This window comes from Ascaphus truei, chromosome 2 (genome assembly GCF_040206685.1).
Source record: "Ascaphus truei isolate aAscTru1 chromosome 2, aAscTru1.hap1, whole genome shotgun sequence".
NCBI lineage: Eukaryota > Metazoa > Chordata > Amphibia > Anura > Ascaphidae > Ascaphus > Ascaphus truei.
The window spans coordinates 371,279,802-371,304,860 of record NC_134484.1 but is presented as its reverse complement, the minus strand read 5'-3'; the positions used below and the strand labels follow the sequence as shown (position 1 = coordinate 371,304,860).

General features: G+C 46.9%; 1 protein-coding gene across 3 annotated transcripts in view; it reads right to left on the bottom strand.

Annotated features, from left to right (window-relative positions):
• GPD1L (glycerol-3-phosphate dehydrogenase 1 like) overlaps positions 1 to 25,059 on the bottom strand; it is a 62,015-nt gene that overhangs the window by 16,487 nt on the left and 20,469 nt on the right. For all 3 annotated transcript variants that reach the window (XM_075587026.1, XM_075587029.1, XM_075587028.1), the window contains 2 exons: positions 5,851 to 6,028; positions 4,258 to 4,398 (listed from right to left, as the gene is read on the bottom strand). In XM_075587026.1, the coding sequence (XP_075443141.1) occupies positions 4,258 to 4,398; positions 5,851 to 6,028 (319 nt within the window). The remainder of the gene's footprint in view (positions 1 to 4,257; positions 4,399 to 5,850; positions 6,029 to 25,059) is intronic.

Sequence of the window (25,059 nt, the reverse complement as noted above, 5' to 3'; positions counted from 1 at the left end):
ACTTCTTTAGTGGCACCTCTGATGGGATAAAACTGGATAGATGGGGGGCGAAATGTGAAACGGAAGTGATGTCACGTAATGGACGCCGCTCCGCTCACACGTCCCCTGTCATGTGGCGGCGGCGGCGATAGCCTCCGGCGCCGCTCCTAATCGCCGCCGCACCCCTCACCCTCCCACACACCCCACACCCAGTTGCTCACATATGCGGCAGCGATAGCCACCGCTCCTAACTGACGCTATTCCGCCGCCCGCTGCCATGCCACGCATGCGCAGTTGTGATGGCGCCGCTAACGGACGCCACACATGCGCAGAAGCGGCTGGCAGCGGCGTCGTTCCCCCCAAACGCTCCTAACTGAAGTGGGCTCTGCGCTGGCTCCTGCTGCTGGAAGAAAGGGTGGGCCGGGCAGCGGACGGGTAATCTCGCCCGCAGCCGGTCACTCATGCCCGTGCCGGGCGCATGTACCCCGCGGCAGGGGGGTGGGGGAGGGGTGCGCAGAATTTGCAGAAGGGGAGGGGGAGAAGTGGTGCGCAATTTTACAGCCCGCCCCTGGCTGCAGCAGGACACACACACACTGACTGACCCCCACACACACACACTGACTGACCCCCACAGACCTTGACTGACCCCCACACACTGACTGACCCCCACACACACACCCTCACACCCCCACACACACTGACTGACCCCCACCCAGACCCCACACACACTGACTGACCCACACACAGACCCCCACACACACTGACTGACCCCCACATAGACCCCTACACAGACCCCCCCCACACACACACACTAACTGACCCACACACAGACCCCCCCACACACACTGACCCCCACACACACTGACTGACCCCCACATAGACCCCCACACACACACTGACTGACCCCCACACAGACCCCCCCACACACACTGACTGACCCCCACACAGACCCCCACACACACACTGACTGACCCCCACACAGACCCCCACACACACACTGACTGACCCCCACACACACTGACTGACCCCCACACAGGCCCCCCAAACACACACTGACCCCACACAGACCCCCACACACTGACTGACCCCCACACAGACCCCACACACACTGACTGACCCACACACAGACCCCCACACACACACTGACCCCCACACACACTGACTGACCCCCACATAGACCCCTACACAGACCCCCACACACACACTGACTGACCCCCACACAGACCCCCCCCCACACACACACACACACTAACTGACCCACACACAGACCCCCACACACACACTGACCCCCACACACACTGACTGACCCCCACATAGACCCCCACACACACACTGACTGACCCCCCCACACACACACTGACTGACCCCCCCACACACACACTGACTGACCCCCACACAGACCCCCCCACACACACTGACTGACCCCCACACACACACTGACTGACCCCCACACACACTGACTGACCCCCACACACACACTGACTGACCCCCACACAGGCCCCCCAAACACACACTGACCCCACACAGACCCCCACACACTGACTGACCCCCACACAGACCCCACACACACACTGACTGACCCACACACAGACCCCCACACACACTGACTGACCCCCACATAGACCCCTACACAGACCCCCCCACACACACACACACACACTAACTGACCCACACACAGACCCCCACACACACACTGACCCCCACACTCACTGACTGACTGACCCCCACACACACACTGACTGACCCCCCCACACACACACTGACTGACCCCCACACAGACCCCCCCCACACACTGACTGACCCCAACACAGACCCCCCCACACACACTGACTGACCCCCCCACACACACACTGACTGACCCCCACACAGACCCCCCCCCACACACTGACTGACCCCCACACAGACCCCCCCACACACACTGACTGACCCCCACACAAACTGACTGACCCCCACACACACTGACTGACCCCCACACAGATCCCCCAAACACACACTGACCCCACACAGACCCCCACACACTGACTGACCCCCACACACACACTGACAGACTGACCCCCACACAGACTCACATACACACACAGACCCCCACACACACTGACTGACCCCCACACACACACTGACTGACCCCCACACAGACCCCCCCACACCCACACTGACTGACACCCACACACACACTGACTGACCCCCACACAGACTCACATACACACACAGACTCACATACACACACTGACTGACCCCCACACACACACTGACTGACCAACACACAGACCCCCACACAGACTCACATACACACACTGACTGACACACATACACACACATACACAGACTGACACACATACACACACACAGACTGACACACACACACACACACACACACACACACATACACACACTGACTGACACACATACACACACACACACAGACTGACACACATACACACACACAGACTGACACACACACACACACACACACACACACACACACACACACACACACACACACTGACTGACTGACACACACACACTGACTGACACACATACGCACACACTGACTGACACACACACATACTGACTGACTGACTTACACATACACTGACTGACACACATACATACACACACACTTACTGACACACATATTCACACTCAGTGCAAATAGCTAATACAGGGGATGTGTGCCGAGCACGCGCATTATAAGTCAAATGTATTTGCGTTTTGTCAATGAAATTGTATTTTGATTTTTAATTAAAACATCACCAACACAAATACAATTTCTGTGACAAAAGTCAAAGAAGTTTCACTTACTATGCGCGTGCACAGCACACATAGCTTTTTTTTGTTTGGCACTATGGAGTTGCTTCCCCTCCGGTCATTAACTTAATTAACCCCATGGCCACAGACCCTCAGACATTAGCAATCACATGATCTCTCTCCTGAGCGCTCACAACGCCGTTTCATGCTTCTGTTGATTTAAATGACAGGGAAGGGTCGCACTGTAACGCTAGGGGTAATGTGGCTTAGGCCGCGCTTATAGTGCCGGCGACGCAACGTCGCCCGAAAACAAATACATTGCTGCCGCCGCGTGCGCTTATAGTGCACGCGACGGCAACAAGCGACGTCGCCGTCGTGAAAACCCGACACCGGCAAAATTTGATTTTTCAAGGGCCGTCGCGTCATGTGACGGCCCTTGAACAAATCAAATTGCGTCGGCGGCACTATAGGCAAAGCCTTATATTAATAGAAGGTTAAGCCCAGTCATTGCCCCTACACATCTGCTGGAGGTACAGGTTTACCCTACCTTTCTGTGCCTCATCTGGCCCTGAAAAAACCTACATATGGAAGTGTACCAATCCATAGGGAAGCCTTTGTCATGTAAAATGGGGTGTTTTAAACTGTATTTCTGTATTTCCTTGTGCCCTTGGAGTGCTAGGCTGGTAATGCACTTACCCAGTCTGCACATCAAGAGATTCGGGTTTAGCTCGTTCTACGAGGGGGTTGAGGACAAAGGGGAGCGGGGATGGGAGATCCTCCTATCTGGAAGCTGTTGGTCCAATATTCAGAGCCACTGTCTGCCTCTGGACAGCGAAGCACCTATCTCCGGGGGAGGTAGCAAGCTGACACTGAGAATAGTGGCTGGGTAGAGCATCCAGCACTACCTGGAGACTCCGAACCCCCGCAGGAGTGGAAGCTGCGGAGAGTAAGCCATTTCAGTGGTGCCGGGCACCTTGGACTACTAGGATTCCCCCGGTATTCCCTATTTAGAGTGAGTACAGCTCCAATGAGTGCTTATTGTGGCAACAAACAAAAATCACTGTTTGTTTAATGTCTTAGGGCTGTCTGATGCTTGATCCCTGTGAAATGATTCTGGTCTCCCGTGACACCCACCCCTTCCAATTATACCTCCCCCTAAAAGACATGCAATACCTCATGACGTATGTCTTAAGAGCCCCCCAGGCTGTCACTCTCCATGACTTGTGTTTTACATTCACAGGGCACTGAAGGAATTAAATGTGTGCATTTGAAAGTAAATACACTCAGGAACAAACCAACCTGCTCCTGAAATAATTAGGAGAATGAAATGTCAATAGAAAGGATCGTTATATATAGTGGCTAATGTGTGAAACTTGAACACAAACTTGTTCGCCATCTGTGCATCTCCCTGCACCTTTTCAGCACATATCTCGCAACTTAAGATGTACACCTCTCAATATATTGCTCTGTACAATATCTTTTAAAGTTACAGATTTTGTTTGCCAGGGTCAAATAAGGCACCAATCCCACCTTAATGAGTGTTATTCCAAGTGCCTTCTTGTGAACCTTCCCAGAGATCTCCTCGCAGACCTTATGAATAAACTGGTGAGGGATGACAAAGACTAGAAGGTCGGCGTCTTTCACTGCGTCGCTGAGGTCGGGGACAGCGACCTGTGAATGGAACAAACCATCAATGTGGGAATGTATGCTGCACGTTTTAATACGAGAAAAAGCAGGAAAGCGAATAAAATAACAATAAACATTTAATTTACACAAATAGCAAATTAAGTGAACAATAATAGCATAATATGTCCTAGCATTCCTGCAGTTAGAGGCCTTAGAAAAGCATGGTGTGTGTACAGGGATAGATAGACACTGTAGAAGTCAGCCATGTGGTTAAGGCACTTGCTGCTTTGTGGCTATGTAAATATAAATATATACAAATATATATTTTTAAAAAAAATTATATATTTATATATGTCATTTTGTATCCTTTGGATTTACAGACATGATATATTTACTGTACTGTGTTTAGGATAAAACAACATTTTCCGGTACTTGAGAGACAGCGTTAGTCTCCATTGGTGACATGATGAGCAGCAGAGCATTAATTCTAAGCAGCACATTGTTGCCACTATGTAGGCAGATTGGTGACTGACATTCCTGTGGGATTTTACACTGCCAAAGATAATCCTTTTGTGGAATGAAAAATGATCCCTATACAAAATCAGAGGAGCTACTATGGTTAATAATGATTTCCCTTGTGAGGGGCTTAGATTTATGATGGAATACAGGGCACTTCAGAATGAAGCTCAACAATCCTGGCATAGGCAGCATTGGAATGGAAAGGGTGAAGCTTGTGCAGAAAACACTTGTGCAAATATAACCAAAGAAAGCTAAAGCATTGCATCTTAAAGCAGCACTGCTGTGGCCCCCCTTTATTTAATTTTCTAATAGGTTTGAAGCAAGGGGTCTCCGGAGCTGAACCGCATTGATTTCTGCTTTCCGAGATACTTCCCTCAAAAAGGTGCTGCTGGGTAGCAACTCCGTCTGGGCTTGTTTGGGCTAACAATGGCGGCTTAAATGTCACGCATACTGCGGGGCAATAGGAAGCTGTGACATCATCCCTTGCGGCTTTCTATTGGCCCAAGTGACAACGGAGACTTAGACAGCAGAGAGATACCGGCATCCCCTAAGGAGATAAGTATCTCGGTAAGCAAGGGGTCCCCAGAGCTGAAATCAATGCAGGTCATCTCCTAAGACGATGATTAAAACACATTTAAAATTTAAAAAAATTAAAAAAAGGGGGGGGGAGGGGGTTCCTCAGGAGTGCTGCTTTAAACAGAAATATAAAAATTGCTCTGGGAATGTTTAATAAGGTTGCAAAAAAAAAAAAAAAAAAAAATAAGTAAAAATTTTTTATTTTTTTTGCTGAACATTAAGGTATCATTGACACCACTTGTCCTGATCTCTAGAAGCCCTGTTTGTGCCATGTTCCCTTCCCGAGATACCGAGCCAGTGGTTGCTATCAAATCTATGCAAGAAGAAAAAAATAATAATACAGCTTTATTTGAGGTGTGTTTGTAACAAGGTGTTTGGGGACCAAAGCTGCATCATCCTTACCACATTCTCCGGCATTTTATACCCCGGGAGATATTTCACGTTCTCATGCTCCGTGTTAATGATCTCCGTCAGCTTCCTCCCATTGATATTCTCTTCAAAAACCCACATCTTCACTGTGGGTACAAACTTTTGCAGAGTTTTTACATTGTGACCTATAATTTTTGCAACAGCAGAGCCCCTGCAGGAACAAAAGAAGTAGGGGTTATTTAAAAGATGTTTACTGAATGTGTCACTGCCTGTGAAGTCCCTGGCACCAGAAATAGAGAAATGCTACAGGGCAAGATGTGGAGTTTGACAAATTAAATGTACAACTGCACAGTAAAACAATTGATTATTGAAGTGAAACTTCTTTAGTGGCACCTCTGATGGGATAATACTGGATAGATGGACACGCCCCCTGGCATGTGGCCGCCACCGCTCCTAATCGCCGCCGCACCCCTCACCCTCCCACACACCCCACACCCGGTTGCTCACATATGCGGCAGCGATAGCCGCCGCTCCTAACTGCCGCTGTTCTGCCGCCCGCTGCCATGCCGCGCATGCGCAGTTGTGATGGCGCCCCTGACGGACGCCACACATGCGCAGAACCGGCTGGCAGCGGCGTCGTTCCCCCCACACGCTCCTAACTGACGTGGGCGTTCGCGGGCCTCCTGCGCCCGCAGGAAGCGGTGGCACACGGCGCAACCCGCGCGGCACAGGGGCTCGGCGCCGGCTCCTGCTGCTGGAAGAAAGGGTGGACCGGGCAGCGGACGGGTAATCTCGCCCGCGGCCGGTCACTCATGCCCGTGCCGGGCGCATGTACCCCGCGGCGGGGGGAGGGGGGGTGCGCAGAATTTGCGCAAGAGGGGGTCGGGGGGGGGGGAGGGGGGTTGCGCAGAATTTGCAGAAGGGGAGCGGGAGAAGTGGTGCGCAATTTTACACCCCGCCCAGCAGGACACACACACTGACTGACCCCCACACACACACACACACACTGACTGACCCCCACAGACCTTGCCTGACCCCCACACAGACCCCCACACACTGACTGACCCCCACACACACACACACCCACACCCACACTGACTGACCCCCACACTGACTGACCCCCACACACACTGACTGACCCCCACATAGACCCCCCCCACACACACACACTAACTGACCCACACACAGACCCCCCCCCACACACACTGACTGACCTCCCCACACATACACACTGACTGACCCCCCCACACACACACTGACTGACCCCCCCCACACACACTGACTGACCCCCCCCACACACACTGACTGACCCACACACTGACACCCACACACACCCTGACTGACCCCCAGACACACTGACTGAACCCCCACACACACTGACTGACCCCCACACAGACACTGACCCCCCCACACACACTGACAGACCCCCACACAGACTCACATACACACACAGACTGACCCCCACACACACACTGACTGCCCCCCACACAGACCCCCACACACACACTGACTGACCCCCACACACACCCCCACACAGACTCACATACACATACTGACTCACATACACACACTGACTGACACACATACACACACACACTCACACTGACTGACACACTTACACAGACTGACTGACAGACTTACACATACACTGACTGACACACACACACACACACACACACACACACACACACACACACACACACACACACACAGTGCAAATAGCTAATACAGGGGATGTGTGCCGAGCACGCGCATTATAAGTCAAATGTATTTGCGTTTTGTCAATGAAATTGTATTTTGATTTTTTTTTTTTTACCAATTTTTTTTATTAGGCAATAATAATTGTTAACAAATTTGTTAAAACAGATCATATGTGGCCTAATACAGTTTTTAACATTTTGAAAGAAAGAGACTCCACGTCCCCCTGTTCCTCCGGGGTCAATCGGGGTAGCATGGAGTTGAAACAGAAAGAAGATGAAAGAGAAAGAAGAGAGGGGAGAGGAAGGGGGGGGGAGCGGGTGTATCACCCCCTCGTCCTGATCCGCCCAAACACTTGCCATATCCCATGATGGCCTCCAGGGCTGTATTTATGTATTAGTTCTATTGGTCTGGGTCATACGTGTGTACCACGGATCCCAAGTTTTGTTGAAGGTGGTAGTGGACCTTTTCACAAATGCAGACAGTCTCTCCATGTCTTTTACATCATTGATTCTGTTTATCACCGTCTGTCTGGAGGGGGGAGACACCTTCTTCCAGGCGGCTGCCACCGCACATCTGGCCGCCGTGAGAATAAGGGAGATTAATTTGCCTGTTGGTCGGTCCAGTGTCTCTAAGGGCCTGGCCAAAAGGTAGGTCAGCGGTTCAATTGGGATTGTGAGGTCTGTGACCTCTTTTATAAGATTACGTATAGTTTCCCAGTATTTTTGAATTTCTGGACATGACCACCAGATGTGGGCCATGTCCCCCCGTTGACCGCAGCCTCTCCAGCATAGGTCGGAGGCCAGTGGGTAGATTTGGCTAATTTTGGCTGGGGTAAGATACCAGCGAAACAGGATTTTATAAATATTCTCTTTTATTGTGGTGCATATGGAAGTTCCTGAGGCTGTTTCCCAAATACTTTCCCAATCCTCTCGGTCTATAACAATGTCCAATTCTGCTGCCCAATGCAGCATATAGTCGTGCATCGGAGCTTCTGAGGCTCTCTCAAGCTCTGCACATATTTGCGTTATAAGACCTTTCTGGTGGCCGGGCTCTCTGCAGAGCCTTTCAAAGCCAGTGAGAGGGGGAAATTCCAACGTTGGGGATAGTGTTTGAGTGAAGTGCCGAATTTGTAGGTATTTGAAGACGTTTAGGTCTCTTAGTTCATATTTGGTCCGTAGATTTTGAAAACTCAGGAACTGCCCAAAGCTCAGGAGGTCAACAATTGCTCTGATATTTTTGGTTTCAAATTGGTCAAATTGTCTGGGCTCACATCCAGGTGGGAATTTTGGGTTTTTGTGGATTGGTGTAAGTTGGGAGTGAGGTGACATGAGCTTAAATTTATATCTGCACTTCGTCCAAATTTCCCAGGTGTGTCTCATTGGGCCTAATTGGAATTTGTTACTTGGCATGTCTTCCTTACTCATGGACCAAAGGCAAGCTGGCAGTGAGGGCGTCCCGGCATAATGTGTTTCTATACCTAGCCAGCAGCATTGTTTCGGGCTAGTGTTCCAGACCACCGCCTGTCGCAGTTGTGCGGCCAGGTAGTATCTTGACACGTCTGGGACTCCTAGTCCTCCTCTCCCCCTTGGGGCCAGAAGAACCGTTTTGGCGACTCTAGGTTTTTTACCTTGCCAAATAAAGTGGAAAATTGATTTTTGAATATTCTTTAATTCTGAGCCAGGGATGGGGACCGGGAGTGTCTGGAAGTAATATAGCAATCTAGGGAGTATGTTCATTTTAACCGAGACCATCCTCCCGATCCATGATATTTGGTATCCTCCCCATTTGTTTAGATCTTGTTTGATTTTTTTGAACAGTGCCGGATAGTTATGTTGGTAAAGAGTTTGGTAAGTCCTCGATATCTTAACTCCCAAGTATTTGATACAGGAGGAGCTCCAACGATAGTCAAAATTTAATTTGAGGAGTTTCACCTCTGGCTCTGGCAGGCTTAGATTCAGGGCCTCCAATTTGTCTTGGTTTATTTTATATCCTGAAATTTGTCCAAATTCATGGAGTTCTTTATGAAGGTTGGGTAGGGAGATTTGAGGTTTGGAGAGGGTTAGTATGACATCATCAGCAAATAGGGATATTTTGTGCTGCCTTTGTCCAATTTCTATTCCCTGGATGTCTCTATTGAGCCTTATTGCTGATGCCAGCGGTTCTATGGTTAGTGCAAAGAGGAGAGGAGATAAGGGGCACCCCTGTCGAGTACCATTTGTAATCTCGAACCTCTGGTTATTGCCGCCAGGTAATTTTACCGTTGCTGATGGGTTGTGGTATAATCTGCGGACCCCCTCTAGGTATGCGTCTTTGAAGCCGAATTTACGCATAGTTTGGTCCAGGAATTGCCAGTTTATCCTATTGAACGCCTTCTCTGCGTCTAGGCTTAATAAAAGTGCTTTGGTCCCCGAGAGGTGGACATGCTCAATTATGTTGATTATCTTCCGAGTATTATCTGAGGCTTGTCTGCCCATTACGAATCCGACTTGATCTATATTTATGAGCCTCGGTAAGATGGGATTTAATCTGTTAGCCAGAATTTTACTATATAGTTTGAGATCACTGTTAAGTAGGGAGATTGGACGATAGCTTCCACACTGCATCGGGTCTCTGCCGTCCTTATGAATAATGGCCAGATTGGCTAGAGACATTGATGCGGGAATCTGATTCCCTTCCAAGAAATGGTTAAATGTAGCTAGAAGATGTTTGGATAGTGTGGGCAGGAATCTTTTATAGTAAACATTGGTGAAACCGTCAGGGCCGGGAGACTTGGTGATCTTTAATGATTTGACCGCCATTTCCAGTTCCTCTTTTGTAATCTCAGCATTGAGGACTGTGTTTTCCTCCTCCGTTAAGGTGGGGAGTTGGCATTTATTGAGATATTGTGTTATATTTTCTATGGTTATTGGTGGAGAGCGGTCATTTTTGGATCTGAGGTTATATAACTCCGTGTAGTATTTAGTGAATTCTTCTGCGATTTTATTCTCACTATATTGTATCTCACCAGATTTACTTTTGATAGCTGTTATTTGGGATCGCTTTTGCACCCCTCTTAGTTTACTTGCTAAGAGTCTGTCAGCCTTGTTCCCTTTGTCGTAGTACAGTTGGTTTGTCCATTTAAGGGCCTTTTCCACATCCTCCAGCTGAATTTGCCTAAGTTTTGATCTAGCTGCAAGCAATTGTTTATATAGTTTTTTTGTAGGGTCTGCCTTATGGGCTTGCTCTATTGTTTTAATGTTATCGGTTAGTTCCTTGATTTGTATTAGGCGGGCTTTTTTCCTATGGGAGGCGATGGAGATGATTTTCCCTCTGATGTTTGCCTTATGGGCTTCCCATAGGATTGCTGGAGAGGAAACTGTACCTGTGTTGAAAAAGAAATAGTCCTTAAGTGAGGCTCTTATTTCCCTTTCTATCTCTGGGTGATTTAATAGCGAATCGTTAAGTCTCCAAGAGTAATTTGTTGTTTTTTCAAAGGGGAGTGATAATGTCAAGGTGATTGGGGCGTGATCCGACCAGGTGATAGAGCCAATGTCTGAATCAGTGGTTGCCGCCAGTACGTTTTTTGTGGTCAGGAAATAATCTAAACCTTTTCCCTTTGATCTGGGAGTGGGTTGTGCGGGGGGGTCCCATCGTGGTTGATCTATCCTCGGTGGGGTTTAGCACCATATTTAGGTCTCCTCCCACTATCATCGAGGATAGATATCCCGGGGCGACGCCCTCGAGAACAGTCTGTAGGAATTCATTTTGGTTTTCGTTTGGGGCGTATACATTGATCAGGGCAATTGTCGAGCCCGCTAAAGAGCCATACACCACTAGAAATCTACCTTCTGGGTCCGCTGTTGTTTTGATATGATTGAATGGGGTGCCTTGTCTGATCAGGATAGCTACACCCCTTTTCTTACTGCTGAATGAAGCAAAAAAGCTTGTTGGGAACATTTTTTTTAATAAATTTGGGGGGTCCTGGGATGTGAAGTGGGTCTCCTGTAGGAATATAATGTCCCCCCCTGTTTTTTTCATTTCCTGGAGGGCCAATCGTCGCTTTCTATGATTTTGCAGTCCTTTTACGTTTAGAGATCTGACTCTAATCGGGGCTGACGTTGCCATTTTAATGCTTTAAATTTATGGTGCGTGGGCTTGAGGTCTCAGCTTTCCCACTAGCTGAGACCCTGCTCCCATTTTTGGGTGAGATGATGTGCACGGGAGTGCAGTTTTTTAAAGTAGGGGGTATGGCTTCTGTGACAGTCTTTGAGGGCTTATAGTCGGGCTGCTCAGGCGAGGGGGTGGTTGGGGGAGGGGAGAGGGGGGATAGATCTGCCGGGACAGGGTCAGCAGATAAAGGAGAAGTGAGAGTAGGCCTTGAAAAGGTCTAAATGTGGTTTTGCCTTGTCTCCGAGAGACCGGCATTCGGGTAGGTTTACCCGTTCTGGGGTGGGTCCGGGGCCCGAGGTCAGGGGTGCAACAGTGAGGTCCTGGCCCTCTGTTGCTTGTGTGACCCTTCGACCTTTGGTTACAGGTAGGTGTATGGGAAAGGGGGGGGGGGTGGAGGGGGGGCTACAGCGGATGGGGTGGGATTGGTATTGGGTGGGGGGGGAAGGGCGGGGCAGAGGGGGATGGGAGGGGAGTGGTTGGCAGGGAGGTAAGGAACGAGGTGGGCGGGGGTAGGGAAGGAAAGAGGGGGGGGGAGCAGGTAGGAGGGGAGAAAGAAAAATGTAGATCAGGGTTTGTAGTTGAGCAGCCGTGAGTTATATGGTACTGTTATAACATCTTTTGCAAACTGATAAGACATGGTACACATTGTGATAACATTAGTTAACATAGGTACGGGGAACATCGTTTTAGTTATACATTTTGTAATACAGAGTTCTTCTGGCTTTGCCTCATCCGAGGCGTAGGCCTTTTGGGAGACGCTCCGAATGTGTCAATAGGGTCAGAGTCCGTGTTCGGTGCAATGTTGGTCAGCATATATCTAATTTGCACTTCTTAGAGGTAATCGGAGTGTAGAGCAAGGTGTGCTTGAGTTATGTGTTGGCTGTGGTTTGGTTCCTGACACATAACTGGGTGTATTATTGAGTTGAGTGTGGTGGTTAAATAGTGTATTATTAAGTGTTGTGTTATCTTTGGGTTGGTGATCTGTACCTTTTAGATATTTACGGAATTGCATATTTGTCACATAATGATTACCTTTGGGCAAGTTCGGGCCCAGCACACATTGATCTCTACTGAGGCATGCTCAAATCAAGTCATAATACATTTTACACCACTTGCCATGCGATATCTATGCGCGGGCCTTCAGGGGTCTATCGGATAGGCATTGAGACTTTACATGTGTCTCATTAGTGTGAGCGCACTGGGTCACATTTGAGATAAACCTGTGGCTGTGTACTGAGTCCCTTTTGAATCCCCGATAGTAATATTTAGGTTGGACCCATTTCAAGGGTTGGGGTTGGAAGGGGGGGAGGGGGGGCACTGGGTACCCGTGATTACGGGGGGGGGGGATTGCCAGCTGGATTTCATGTCTAATTGGGGAGGGGGAGGGGGGAGTGGTCCTGGGGAGGGTGGTGGGGGGGGGGCAGTGGGGAGAGGGGGGGGGGCGGAGGGGAAAGGGGGGACGGACGGAAGGGGGAGGGGGGGGAGAGGGGGGCGGAGGGGAGAGGGGGTGGGGGGGAGAGGGGGGAGCGGGCGGGGGGATAGGGGGGGTGGAGGGGGAGTGGCGGGGAGGGGGGGTTGAGAGGGGGGGGGAGGAGGGGAGAGGGGGGAGGAGGGGGAAAGGGGGGGGTGGAAGTGGAAGGGGGGAGGGAGGAAGGGAGAGGGGGGAGGGGGGGGATGGCGAGGGAAGGGAGGGGGGGGGAGGAATCCACAGTTTGTATGGCAGACTACCAGTGGGGACATTTATATTGGTGCAGCTGCTGCCTTATGTATAGTCCACGACGTGTGTATGTGATTACAAATTGGGTCAACATTGTGCAGGTTACAATGAGTCTCTCTGAGACCAGTGGCTCTGGTTAGAGCTTCTTTGGGCTCATTCTGTGCTCAGTCTGCTGGTTGGCGCCGTCCTAGTTGGCGGTGGGTTCCAGGATTATTGAGTTTAAGAGCGTTCTCTTTTGGGCTAGTAAGGAATGGCTGGGGAAGGGGTAAGGGAAGCATAGGGGGGGGACGGGGAGGGGTTAGGGAAGCTAGGGGGCGGGGAAACAGGGGTGTAGGGATGAGGAGGGGAAAATGCTAGGGAGCGAGTGGAGGGAGGGTGAGCAGGGAATAGAAGGGTTAGGATGGGGTAGGGGCAGCTTTATTAATAACTCCTACTAACTTTAAACTTTAAACCTTTTAGGGATGAAGGTAAGCACTTGTCACTTTTTGTTGCTGTGCGCATGTCTGGCCTGGAGTGTATTTGTGGGGGCTCAGAGGTCACCAGCGCAGACAGGTTTTATTCCCGTATGCTGAGAGGCCCCACTCGTAGCAAAAATGTACTTACAGTTTTCTGTTGGTGGAGGGGGGGGCCCGATCTCGTGCCTGAGGTGGATCAGGATGCAAGCTTTGTGAGTGACCAAGCACTCTGGGTCGCCGGCTGTTGCAGCCCAGGGATTAATGAGGGGGGGGGGGGGCGGCACAGGCAAGGGAAACCGTGGAGGGTTTCCATCCGTCTGATCTCCATAAATGAGTCCTTTCCCTCCCCCACCCACGACGCCCAGCAAGGGTCGCTTTACTGCGACTCAGCTGGTAAGCTTTGTGCCGGTCCCATGGTTGGCTCCTCCTGGACACGTGATCGGCGCTCTGTGCTGGTCATTCTGGATCCACAGTCGGTCTCCTCGGCTCGCAATTCCAGGCGGGGATGGCGCCCTCTTCTGGTTTGTGCCGTGTGTTCCTCGTTGTGCTGCTCCAGGGTTGTTCCAGCTTCTGTGCAGGGAGCTTGCGTGAGGGACCTCATGCGGTGCAACGTGACAGTGCAGTACTCGAACTGGGAAAGCAGAAAGGTTTGTTTTTAAGGCTTTATTTTCTGTTTTTTCGGCCTGCCAGGCGCTCGGATGCCCTTACTGCAGGACCTTCGTTCTCTTGGTCTTGGTTATCCTGTGGGTCAGCACTCCACGATGGAGGGGGGGATAGTCCCACTGCCTTTGCCATTCTTGTCATCTCCGTGGGGTGTCTGACAATGTGGGTCCTTCCATTCCTGACGATGATCAGTTTAAATGGAAACCCCCATTTATACTTAATCTCGTTTTCTCTGAGGAGGGTGGTCAGGGGTTTAAGCTCCATTCTTTTATTAATGGTTTGTTTAGCTAGATCATTGTAAATCTGTAGGTTGTCGTCGCGGTACACAAGGGGGTTAGCCTTCCTGCAGGCTGACATCAACCTCTCTTTGGTGAGATAACGATGCAGCCTGACTATGGTGTCTCTGGATTTGTGCGGGTCATCTGATCTGGGCCAGAGGGCACGATGGGCTCTGTCCATCTCGAGGTCCCTCGGGTCCAGGTCTGCACATAGCGTTGTGAAGAGCCCACGGAGGTATGCCTGGAGTTGATCTGGCATGATTGTCTCAGGGATACCGCGGATCCTCAGGTTTTGCCTTCTCTCACGGTTTTCTTGATCTTCCAGGCTATCTTTTAAGAAGTTGATCTCCCTGCCCAGTCTGTATAGTTCATGATCAGTGGTCGTTTGCATTTGGAGGGAATCCTCCATTTTCGTTTCCAGCGCCGTCGTTCTCTCCGCGAGACCCGCTATCTCCTGCCTCAATTCCGTGACGGCTGCTTTCAGGTCTCGTTGGATAGAGACATGTAGCTCATCCAGCATGCCAGACATCAGTTCACGCATAAATTCTCTCGTGGGGAGAGACTCCGGGGTTTGCGCTGGCTCTCTCTGCTCCTTAGCCGCGCCCTGCTGTTTAGGGCCTCGTGCAGTACTCGGCCCGGCGCCGTCTTGATTTTTCGGCGAGGGATCCGCGCTCCGCTGAGACTGCGGGAAGAAATTGATTGCGCCCTGGCCCGGCGTCGCTCTTTGTTTGGTAGTCATCGCGGGGTGCTTATGTGGTAGGAGGTAGTTTTTTTATTTTTTAGGGTCGAAGGGTGAATTGAAGGGTATTTGTGAGTGTGGTTATATGTTGGGGCCTGTGGAGCTCAGCTCTCACACGTCCATGTTCTTTGGCGTGCCGGACATGCCCCCAAGCCCCCTCATTTCTGAGGTGTCATTTACATATGTACTTTTTTGTATTTCCTTGCTTCTTTTATTTATTTGTTTATTTCAGTTTTTTTGCTTTTTGTTCCCCTCCTCTGGGGGGCCGAACCCCTATTCCTTGATATTTTTGGTCCTCTCCCTCTATTTAGGGCCACCTCAAGAGCTGCACTGGGCCCAGTGGGCTCTTTGTACTAGATATTGGGACTCAGGAATATAGTTGGAGTGGGGGGAAAGTGTGGTGAAAAAGCCTCTTTATTTATTTTGCAGCCCGGCAGTCTCTGTATTTTGATTTTTAATTAAAACATCACCAATACAAATACAATTTCTGTGACAAAAGTCAAAGAAGTTTCACTTACTATGCGCGTGCACAGCACACACAGCTTTTTTATTCATGTGTGCATGCATATCTTTATTTGTATAGCGTCATCCGTTTTTGTGCTTACAGCAATAATGAGACATAATGGAAGTGCTTTAAACACACAAAAGTAGAGATTACGAAAATGAGTCTCTGCCCCGAAGAACTTACAATCCAAGTGCTAAGGAGGGAGAACAAACAGTCAACAGGAGGGTGTTATGGTGTCCGCAAGGAGCTACAGACAGTATTTCTAGCTACTGAAATTATTCGTTAAGCATGTGAGTTTTGAGACGGACCCTGAAGGAAGAGAGAGAAGTTGTCTTGCGGATAGAGGAGGGGAGGAGATGGGTGGGGGAAGAGCATGCCAGAGGTGCAGGCTAGTAAGTGAGAAGAGGTTTTAGGAGGGAGACAGCTTTAGATAGAAAAGGGGTACAGAAGACACCCTTCAGCAGAAAAACCAGCAGGTCACCGGTAAACAGAGTCTAGCCAGAATTCTCCCACCTACTGACCAAGAGGGGATTACCGCTTGGGCTATGCCAAAAGGTTCCCCGAAACAAACATGGACTAATCCTAGCCTCCTCAGCTAGGATGGTAGCCTCAACCAGGACCACCATTGGGAACCTACCCAAGAGCTGCGCTCAAATACCTTGGATACCTACCAGCTAATCCCAATGACCAAAGGCTCTCTCCGAGAGCCAGAAACTTACTCCTGGTGGTTTCTGGGAACAATGGGACCTCCGCTAACTCAGAGGTTCTCAGGGCTCCCGGAGATAACACAAAGTTAATCACAGTGCACACACAGTACCAATTCTATCCTAACCTCACTAGGAGGTAGCATTGCCACCAACCAGGCTATGAGGGGACCCACCCAAGAGCACTGATCTTACACAGGGGCACACTCCCAGTAACCAGACTCACTCAAGGAGTCAGTGCCACTTCAATGACTAGCGTCGCTGTCTATACTGTTACCTAGGGGTTTCTGGAGATAAAATTATTTATCAAATGTTTTACCAGGAAGTACTACATTGAGAGTTACCTCTCGCTTTCAAGTATGTCCTGGGCATAGAGTTATGATGACAAATAATACATGGTGACAAATACATAGTGATAAGAAAGATGATCCAAGGCACTACGGATTTTCAAAAGATTAATTGCGTCCAAACAGCACGACGTTTCGACCTTCAAGTGACTGTATCTTTTGTACAAATACATAGTTACATACGTGAACAGGGAATACATTATATACTAGACATTCCATGCACAGTTAACGACAATAGAGCTATTAAACAAAAAGTTTAATAGAGAAGGTTACAGTACACAAGATTATATACAAATCAGCAACAACAAATAAAAAGGGAGGGGAGTGGAAAAGTGCGTCTAAAACATACAGAATGATCAGTTAAAGTCCGTGGGTGTGAAAAAAAAAAAAATTCTCGGGGCCGAGAGCATAGGTAGTGGGGATTACTGCATGATCCAACGTATTCCCAAGGGAGACAACACAGATTCAAAATGGCTTCCTCAGTGGATCTCAAGGCAAAACTGAAAGACAGGCTTTTAAAAATATATATATTTTCTTCTCCATTGCTCCCTACAGGATTGTTGGACCAATCGGGGCAATTCAGCAGTTTTTTAATCTCAAACCAATCACAGGGCATGCGTCATCAGTCTTTTTAGTATTGTGGATCTGGCCAAGTCATTAAATATTTGCTAGTGTTTGTCCTCAAATTCCACTGATCCCCTGGTTCTGCTTGCATTGGTCATTTTTTCTTTTGTGGTATATTGGTGGCATTATGATGACATCCCTTCTTTTTCCAGTTAAAACATTTCCTAGACAGATGTGTATTCACGACACCAGACGGGATGGTCGCAAAGGATTTTTATTATCAGGTTGTCCAGATCATTTTTTGTCATATCTGGTTCTTGTTCTTTATCCAGGTCTGACAACACTTGTGAAGAAGCCTGGGAAAGCCCGCAATGCACCGCCATCGTCCTTGCCGGGCCGTGTCTCTGAAAGAATCCTGCAAGTTTCGTGGCCTTTGGTTGTTCCGGGGGCATATTTATGCTTAGTGGGGCAAGTATTATATTTTTACGGCTTTTCCTAGGTATTTTCGGTTATATTTACGAGTGTTATTGGTATGCCTCACTGGATGGAGTCTCTCTCCCATGCAACCATCCCGTCTGGTGTCGTGCATACACATTTGTCTAGGAAATATTTTAACTTAGCCATCAGAGCATTTTCAGCAGGAAAACAGGCTAGCAGCAATGATGGAGTAAGTCAAGTATCACATCATGACATTTCTGTTACATAAACCTGGTCCCAAAAAATGCCAAGTGAAATATTTCTTACTCAACCAGCAGTAACAATGGTGTAATCCTGCTCCAGGACCCTACAAGTGTGTGATATCCTCATCATATTCAGCTCTTGTCAATCCACCACTGGATGAAGGCACGCCCCCTCCCCCAATGATCTTCCAGGTACTCCAGTTGCAAGACACTTCAATATATTTCCTAATTTCCTTCTTAGTTCACGTTTGGTCATCTTGGAATCCAGGTGAGTACCATCTTTGTTGTATGATGGTAATTTCTTCTTGCGATATGTCCGACTCACATCACATTTATTTATGTTCAGCCTAATATATTTATTTTAATCTTTCTAGAGTTGACACATTTGTTCAAATACATTGGTTTTGCCGAGATTTATATGAAAGCCCACCTTCCTTGTTTCGTCAGGTTCTCAGATTCGTTGCTGGAAGTCTTCTGGGCTTGTGACAAAAATAACAATGCCGTTTCAAATCGTAGGGGACTCAAGTATTCACCGTTGATATCGTTTTTTTTATTCCCAGTTCAATGCCTTCAACAATTCAAGTGTTGCTGTGAAAAGCTTTGATGACATAGTGTCTCCCTGTCACTCACCCTTGCTAATCCTTATTTTGCTTCTATCTTCATGTAATCCAATCTAATACATGTAAATATTTCTTTGTGCATGCGCGCCTTAACATATTAGAACCGAAATATTTAAAAAATCATTCAAAAAAACAAAAAGATCAAAATCATACAGGAGATGAGAAAAAAGTTAGAGAACCCCCTAGGATTTTCACAGATTTTACATATTTCAAACATAAAATAGTATTCGATCTTAATCATGAAAAGCAGTAAGGGTACAATGTCCCAAAAATACCACTGCATGGAGTTAAAAGTTCATGTTTTCTTCAGTGAGAGAGATGCATAACCCCAGTGTGTGGTCACACTCAACAATATACAGGAACAACCAAAGAAAGGGCAGCACTCAATATTCCTTTATTAAATAAAGGTAGATCTATTTCAATACTAAAGCCAGGTGTACCGTTTGATGTCAATTTGGATTACTATTTATATGCGAGTGAAATGTTTGCTATGGGATGGAGTGCTGCCTTTTCTTTGATTGTTCCTGTCTTTATCCAAGTCCTAATAGATAAAGATAAGTTGATCAAACAAATGACACAAAAACATGATACTTTTTCAGCATTTATTTATCCACAAATGATTCAACATTCAATATCCATGTGTGAAAAAGTATGTGAACCTTTAGATTCAGTACCTGGTGGCACCCCATTGTGCAGCAATGACTTAAACTAAGCATTTCCTGTAACTGCTGGTCAGTCTCTCACATCTGTTTTGATGAATTTTGGCCCATTCCTCCCTACAGAACTGCTTCAACTCAGTTTTGAGGGCTTCCTTGCATGGACAGCTAACTTCAGGTCCTGCCACAACATTTCGATGGGGTTAAGGTCCGGACTTTGACTAGGCCATTCTAAAATGCAGAATTTCTTCTTATGTCGCCATTGTTTTCTAGATTTGCTTGAATGTTTAGGATCATTACCTTTTCTGTATGACCCACTTTTGCTTCAGCTCATGGACAGATGGTCTGACATCCTCCTCTAGAATCTTCTGTTACAACGCAGAATTCATGGCGTCAATGATGGCAAGCCGTCCAGGTCGTGAGGCAGCAAAGCAGTCCCAAACCATCACACTCCCACCACCATGCTTGACGGTTGGGATGAGGTTCTTCTGTTCAAACGCAGTGTTTGGTTTCGCCAAACAGAAGGTTTTTCATTGAGGCCAAAAAGTTACACCTTTGACTCGTCTGTCCAGAGAACATTGTTCCAGACGTCTTGTGGATCATCTATGTGCTCTTTGACGAACTTCAGATGGGCAGTAATGTTCTTTTAGAGAGCAGAAGTTTCCTCCTGGCTATCCTTCCATGAACACCATTCTTGTTCAGTCTTTTTCTTACAGTTGAGTCATGAACACCAACATTAGTCAAGGCTCAAGTGGCCTGAAGATCCTTAGATGTTACTCTGGGGTTCTTTGTCACTTTCTGGATGATTTGCCAGTTTGTTCTTGGAGATATTTTGGTACAACCTGGTCCTTAATATGTCTGACAGTGGATTGGTGGAGTCCCAAATCCTTTAGAAAGTGCTACAAACCCATTTCCAGGCTGACGAGCATCAATATATTCTTATCAGAGGTCCTCAGAGATTTCTTTTGATCGTGGCATGACGTGTTTCCACAAACCTGTATAGTGAAGACTAAACTCACAAAGTTTCTGATCTTTATATAGGGTGGGGCCTCCCAAACTCACACCTGAAGATCCATCTAAATTATTTAAAAAACACCCGAGTCTAATGATCTCCTTTAATTTAGCTGATAACACCAGGGTTTCACATACTTTTGCACATGCCCCGACTCTTAATTACTCATGGTTTCTCTAATTCATACATCATCATTTTGTTTAAAAAAAAAAAAAAAAAAAAAAAAGACATGGAATTGGTTAATATAAACCCTATTGGATATTTAAGAGGAGACTGGTTTTGATTCAAGAAGTTTATCATGGGAAAACTATGGAATTTCCGTAATCATCATTGGGGTTCACAAATGTTCTCTCTCCACTGTATGTAAACAATTACAACTGAAAATGCGAGATATGATTTATGGGGAAATTGCAGCAATCAAATAGTCAATTATATCAAATGTGTGGGTATATGTACATTACACACAATTTTGGGGTAGCTGAAATTAAACGGTCAATTACTGTACTGGGAACAGCTTACAGGTGAAAATAAAAGTGCAACGTATCATGTATTCGTATTGCTTATGAACAACCTGCCTTTTCATACAGATCAACATTTTCTAGACTAAAGCATTGACCCATTCAATAATGCCAGAATAATATTTTCTTTGGATCCACAACCACCACCCACATTTCTTTGATTTCTATTCACACTTCAATGTATTTAACTTGAATGGCTTTCCAATGTTGTATTTATTCTGAAGACTAGTATTCTTTTAGCGTTTGTGGGGAAAGTTCAAGGACATTATTTGAGTACTTGGATATCATTTGTGCAGTATGATCGTTGTCCATTATTTCAGAAAATTAAACACACACACATTCCAATAGCATTTTTTAGGCAGATAATAGACTTTGTTTGGCAAGATTAATTTGATCAAGGTTAATATAAAAGCAAAGCAGCCGTCTTCTGCTTAGACTTCCAGGACTCCACACACAGTAAACTGAGATCCTATTGCAACCACATTCCCCTGAGCGCAATAAAAGTGTCTCCAAAACAATTACCAACATGACAAGACACGTCTTAAGTTTACAACTTATTTGATCATTTCATCTTGGTAAATGGACATCCTGTTACTAAGAGGACAGAGTTAAATTGTAGCTATACTGAAACATAGCTTAAAGCAGCAAAACATTAAATCTTATGGGTTTTTTTTTTTTTTTTTAGATAAATCAGCTCTGCAGTATTATATAGTTTCTTTTTTTTAAATGTAACTCTTAGTGTCATTTTTTTTTCAAACATTTTTATTAGGCATTGATACGTAACATTACAGACCTTCCAGAATGATCATAAACTAATACCATAATACATTTTTTAACATTTTTGGTTGACAGGGGGGGGGGGGTTAGAGAAGGGAGGGGACACCGACTGACCACACTAGCGTGTGGTTGACCTCCAGGGTCGTGCAATGATCCCTAGGAACAGACTCCCGAAAAAGAAAAGGGAAATCCAGGGGAGAGGGGAGGGGAGGGAGAAGGGAAGGGGGTGCAGGGGGGGGGGGGAAGAGGGTAGGAACCGGTGGTAGGGCACCCCTTCCTCCCCCGGCGGCAATGGTCCTTCGTGGCAGCCCTTATTGGGCCGAGGATATAGGTTTTGCTATCGGCGGGTTATCCACGGTTCCCATATTAAGTAAAACCTCTCTGTCGAGTGGTTGAGAAATGCTGTCAATTTCTCCATTAGCATTACCTCGTTGAGTCTTTCTTTTTACCAATTGCTCTGTGGGGGGTGTTATCTTCTTCCAAGATGACGCAACTGAACCTCTTGCCACCGTTAATATGAAGGAGATTAATTTCCATACTGGGCGGTCGATTTCCTCTATCGGCCTGCCCAGTATGTAGGTCAGTGGATCTATAGGGATTGTGAGGTCCGAGACCTCTTTTATTAGATTTTGAATTATGAGCCAATATTTCTGAATTTCTGGGCATAGCCACCATATATGGGCCATGTCCCCCTTTTGTCCACAGCCTCTCCAGCAAAGATCAGAAGCCAGAGGGTAGATTTGTCTCAATCTCACTGTTGTTAGGTACCAGTGGAACAATATCTTGTATATATTTTCCCTAGTTGTGGTACATAAAGAGGTTCCTGATGCTGCATCCCATATTGCTTCCAAATCCTCTTTGTCTATTCCTGTAGATAGTTCTACCTCCCCCTTGAGCATATAATCATGTGAGGCAGGGTTTGTAGGTTTCTCTAACATTCCGTAAATTTGAGATATAAGACCCTTTTGATGCGTCTCCTCTCGGCACAACCTTTCAAACTTTGTAAGAGGTGGGAATTCTAGTGTAGGGGACAGTTTTTGCAAAAAATGTCGAATTTGGAGGAATTTGAACGTGTCCAATTCTGGGTATCAAATTTGCGGCGCAGTTCTTGGAAGCTCAGGAACCTCTTATCACTCAACAGGTCGCCCACCGCTCTGATCCCTTTATTTTTGATTTAATCAAATTGTTTTGTCTCACAACCTGGCGGGAACTCTGGATTATTGTATAGTGGGGTGAGTTGTGAACCGGGGCTTGAGAGCTGGAATTTGGTTTTGGTCTTTTGCCAAATGCTCCATGTATGTCCCATCGTTCCCAATTTGAATTTGCCGACCACCCTTTCACCTCTATCCGTCGCCCATAGACATGCTTGCAGGGAAGGCAGTTTGGCATACTGAGACTCAATCTTGAGCCAGCAAAGCTGGTCCGGGTCCGAATTCCACTCAACAGCTTGTTTTAATTGGGCTGCGAGGTAGTATCTCAGGATGTCTGGCACACCCATACCCCCCACTCGCCCTAGGCGACATTAGTACTTATCTTGCGACCCTTGGTCTTTTTCCTTGCCAGATAAATTTAAATATTCTATTCTGGATATCTTTCAATTCTGACACCGGAACTCGGATCGGGAGTGTCTGAAAAAAATATAATAATCTAGGGAGTGTGTTCATCTTAACTGAGATCATCCTCCCGATCCACGAGATTTGGTAATCATGCCTCTTATCCAATTCTTTTTTAATTTTTTCAAAGAGGGGTGGATAGTTGCATCTGTATAGAGAATGGTAGTCCTTTGATACATTTACTCCCAAATATTTTATGTATGAGGGACTCCACCGGTAGTTAAAATTTCGTTTTAATAGTTGTATCTCTGATTCTGATAAATTAAGATTCAGGGCTTCTGATTTATCGCTGTTTATTTTGTAACCTGATATCTTTCCAAATTCAGTTAAATCCTTTTGTAAATTGGGGAGAGAGGTATGGGGATGCGACAGCGTGAGGATAATGTCATCGGCGAATAGCGATATTTTGTCATTGGTTTTTCCAATTAGGATGCCTTGAATATCTACGTTATCCCTTATTCTTGATGCTAAAGGTTCAATTGTTAAAGCAAAAAGAAGAGGGGATAGGGGGCAACCCTGTCTTGTGCCGTTTTTTTTATCTCAAATGTTTTCGCGAGTCCCCCCGGTAGTTTAACCATCGCTGAGGGGCTGCGATAGTGCACGAATTCCTTCTAGAAATGAGTCAGTGAAGCCAAATTCTTGCATTGTTTGATCGAGAAAAAGCCAATCAATTCTGTCAAACGCCTTCTCTGCATCAAGGCTTAACAAAATTGCCTTGGAGCCTGTAAGATTAACATGGTCGACTATGTCTATAATTTTACGCGTGTTATCGGATGCCTGTCAGTTCTGGACAAAGCCCACTTGGTCGATATTTATCAACCTTGGTAAAATTGGGTTCAGCCGGTTGGCAAGGATCTTACTGTATAGTTTTAAATCATTGTTTAGCAAGGAGATAGGATGGTAGCTCCCGCATTGTTGAGGGTCTCTACCGTCTTTGTGAATTACAGCTAAATTGGCGCTGGTCATAGACGGAGGAATCGGGGAGCCTTCCATGAAGGAATTAAATAATGTTAAAAGATGGGTGGATAGAATTGGGAGGAACCATTTGTAGTAGGCATTGGAGAAGCCGTCTGGACCCGGGGTCTTGGATATCTTTGACATTTTTACTGCCTCCACTAGTTCTTTTTTTGTTATTTTTGCATTAAGTGTTTGGGTTTCTTCTTCCGTAAGTTTTGGAAGTTTGCAGTTAGAAAGGTAGCTAGCGCTTGATTATTTCGGCGTTTGCATCGGCCGAGTTACCACCTTGAGTTTTAAGATTATATAACTCTGTGTAGAATGCGGTGAATTCCTCTGCGATTTTCTTATCGCTGTATAGTACCACACCAGACCTGCCTTTAATGGCTGTAATCTGGGATCTCTTCTGTATACCTCTCAATTTGCTGGCCAAAAGTCTATCAGCCTTATTACCTTTACCGTAATATTTTTGGTTCATCCATCGTAGTGATTTTTCTACATCCTCTAATTGTATCTGTTTAAGTTCCTCTCTTGTAGAGGTTAATATTTTAAATAGTTTTTTTGAGGGGTTAGCTTTGTGCTGGCGTTCT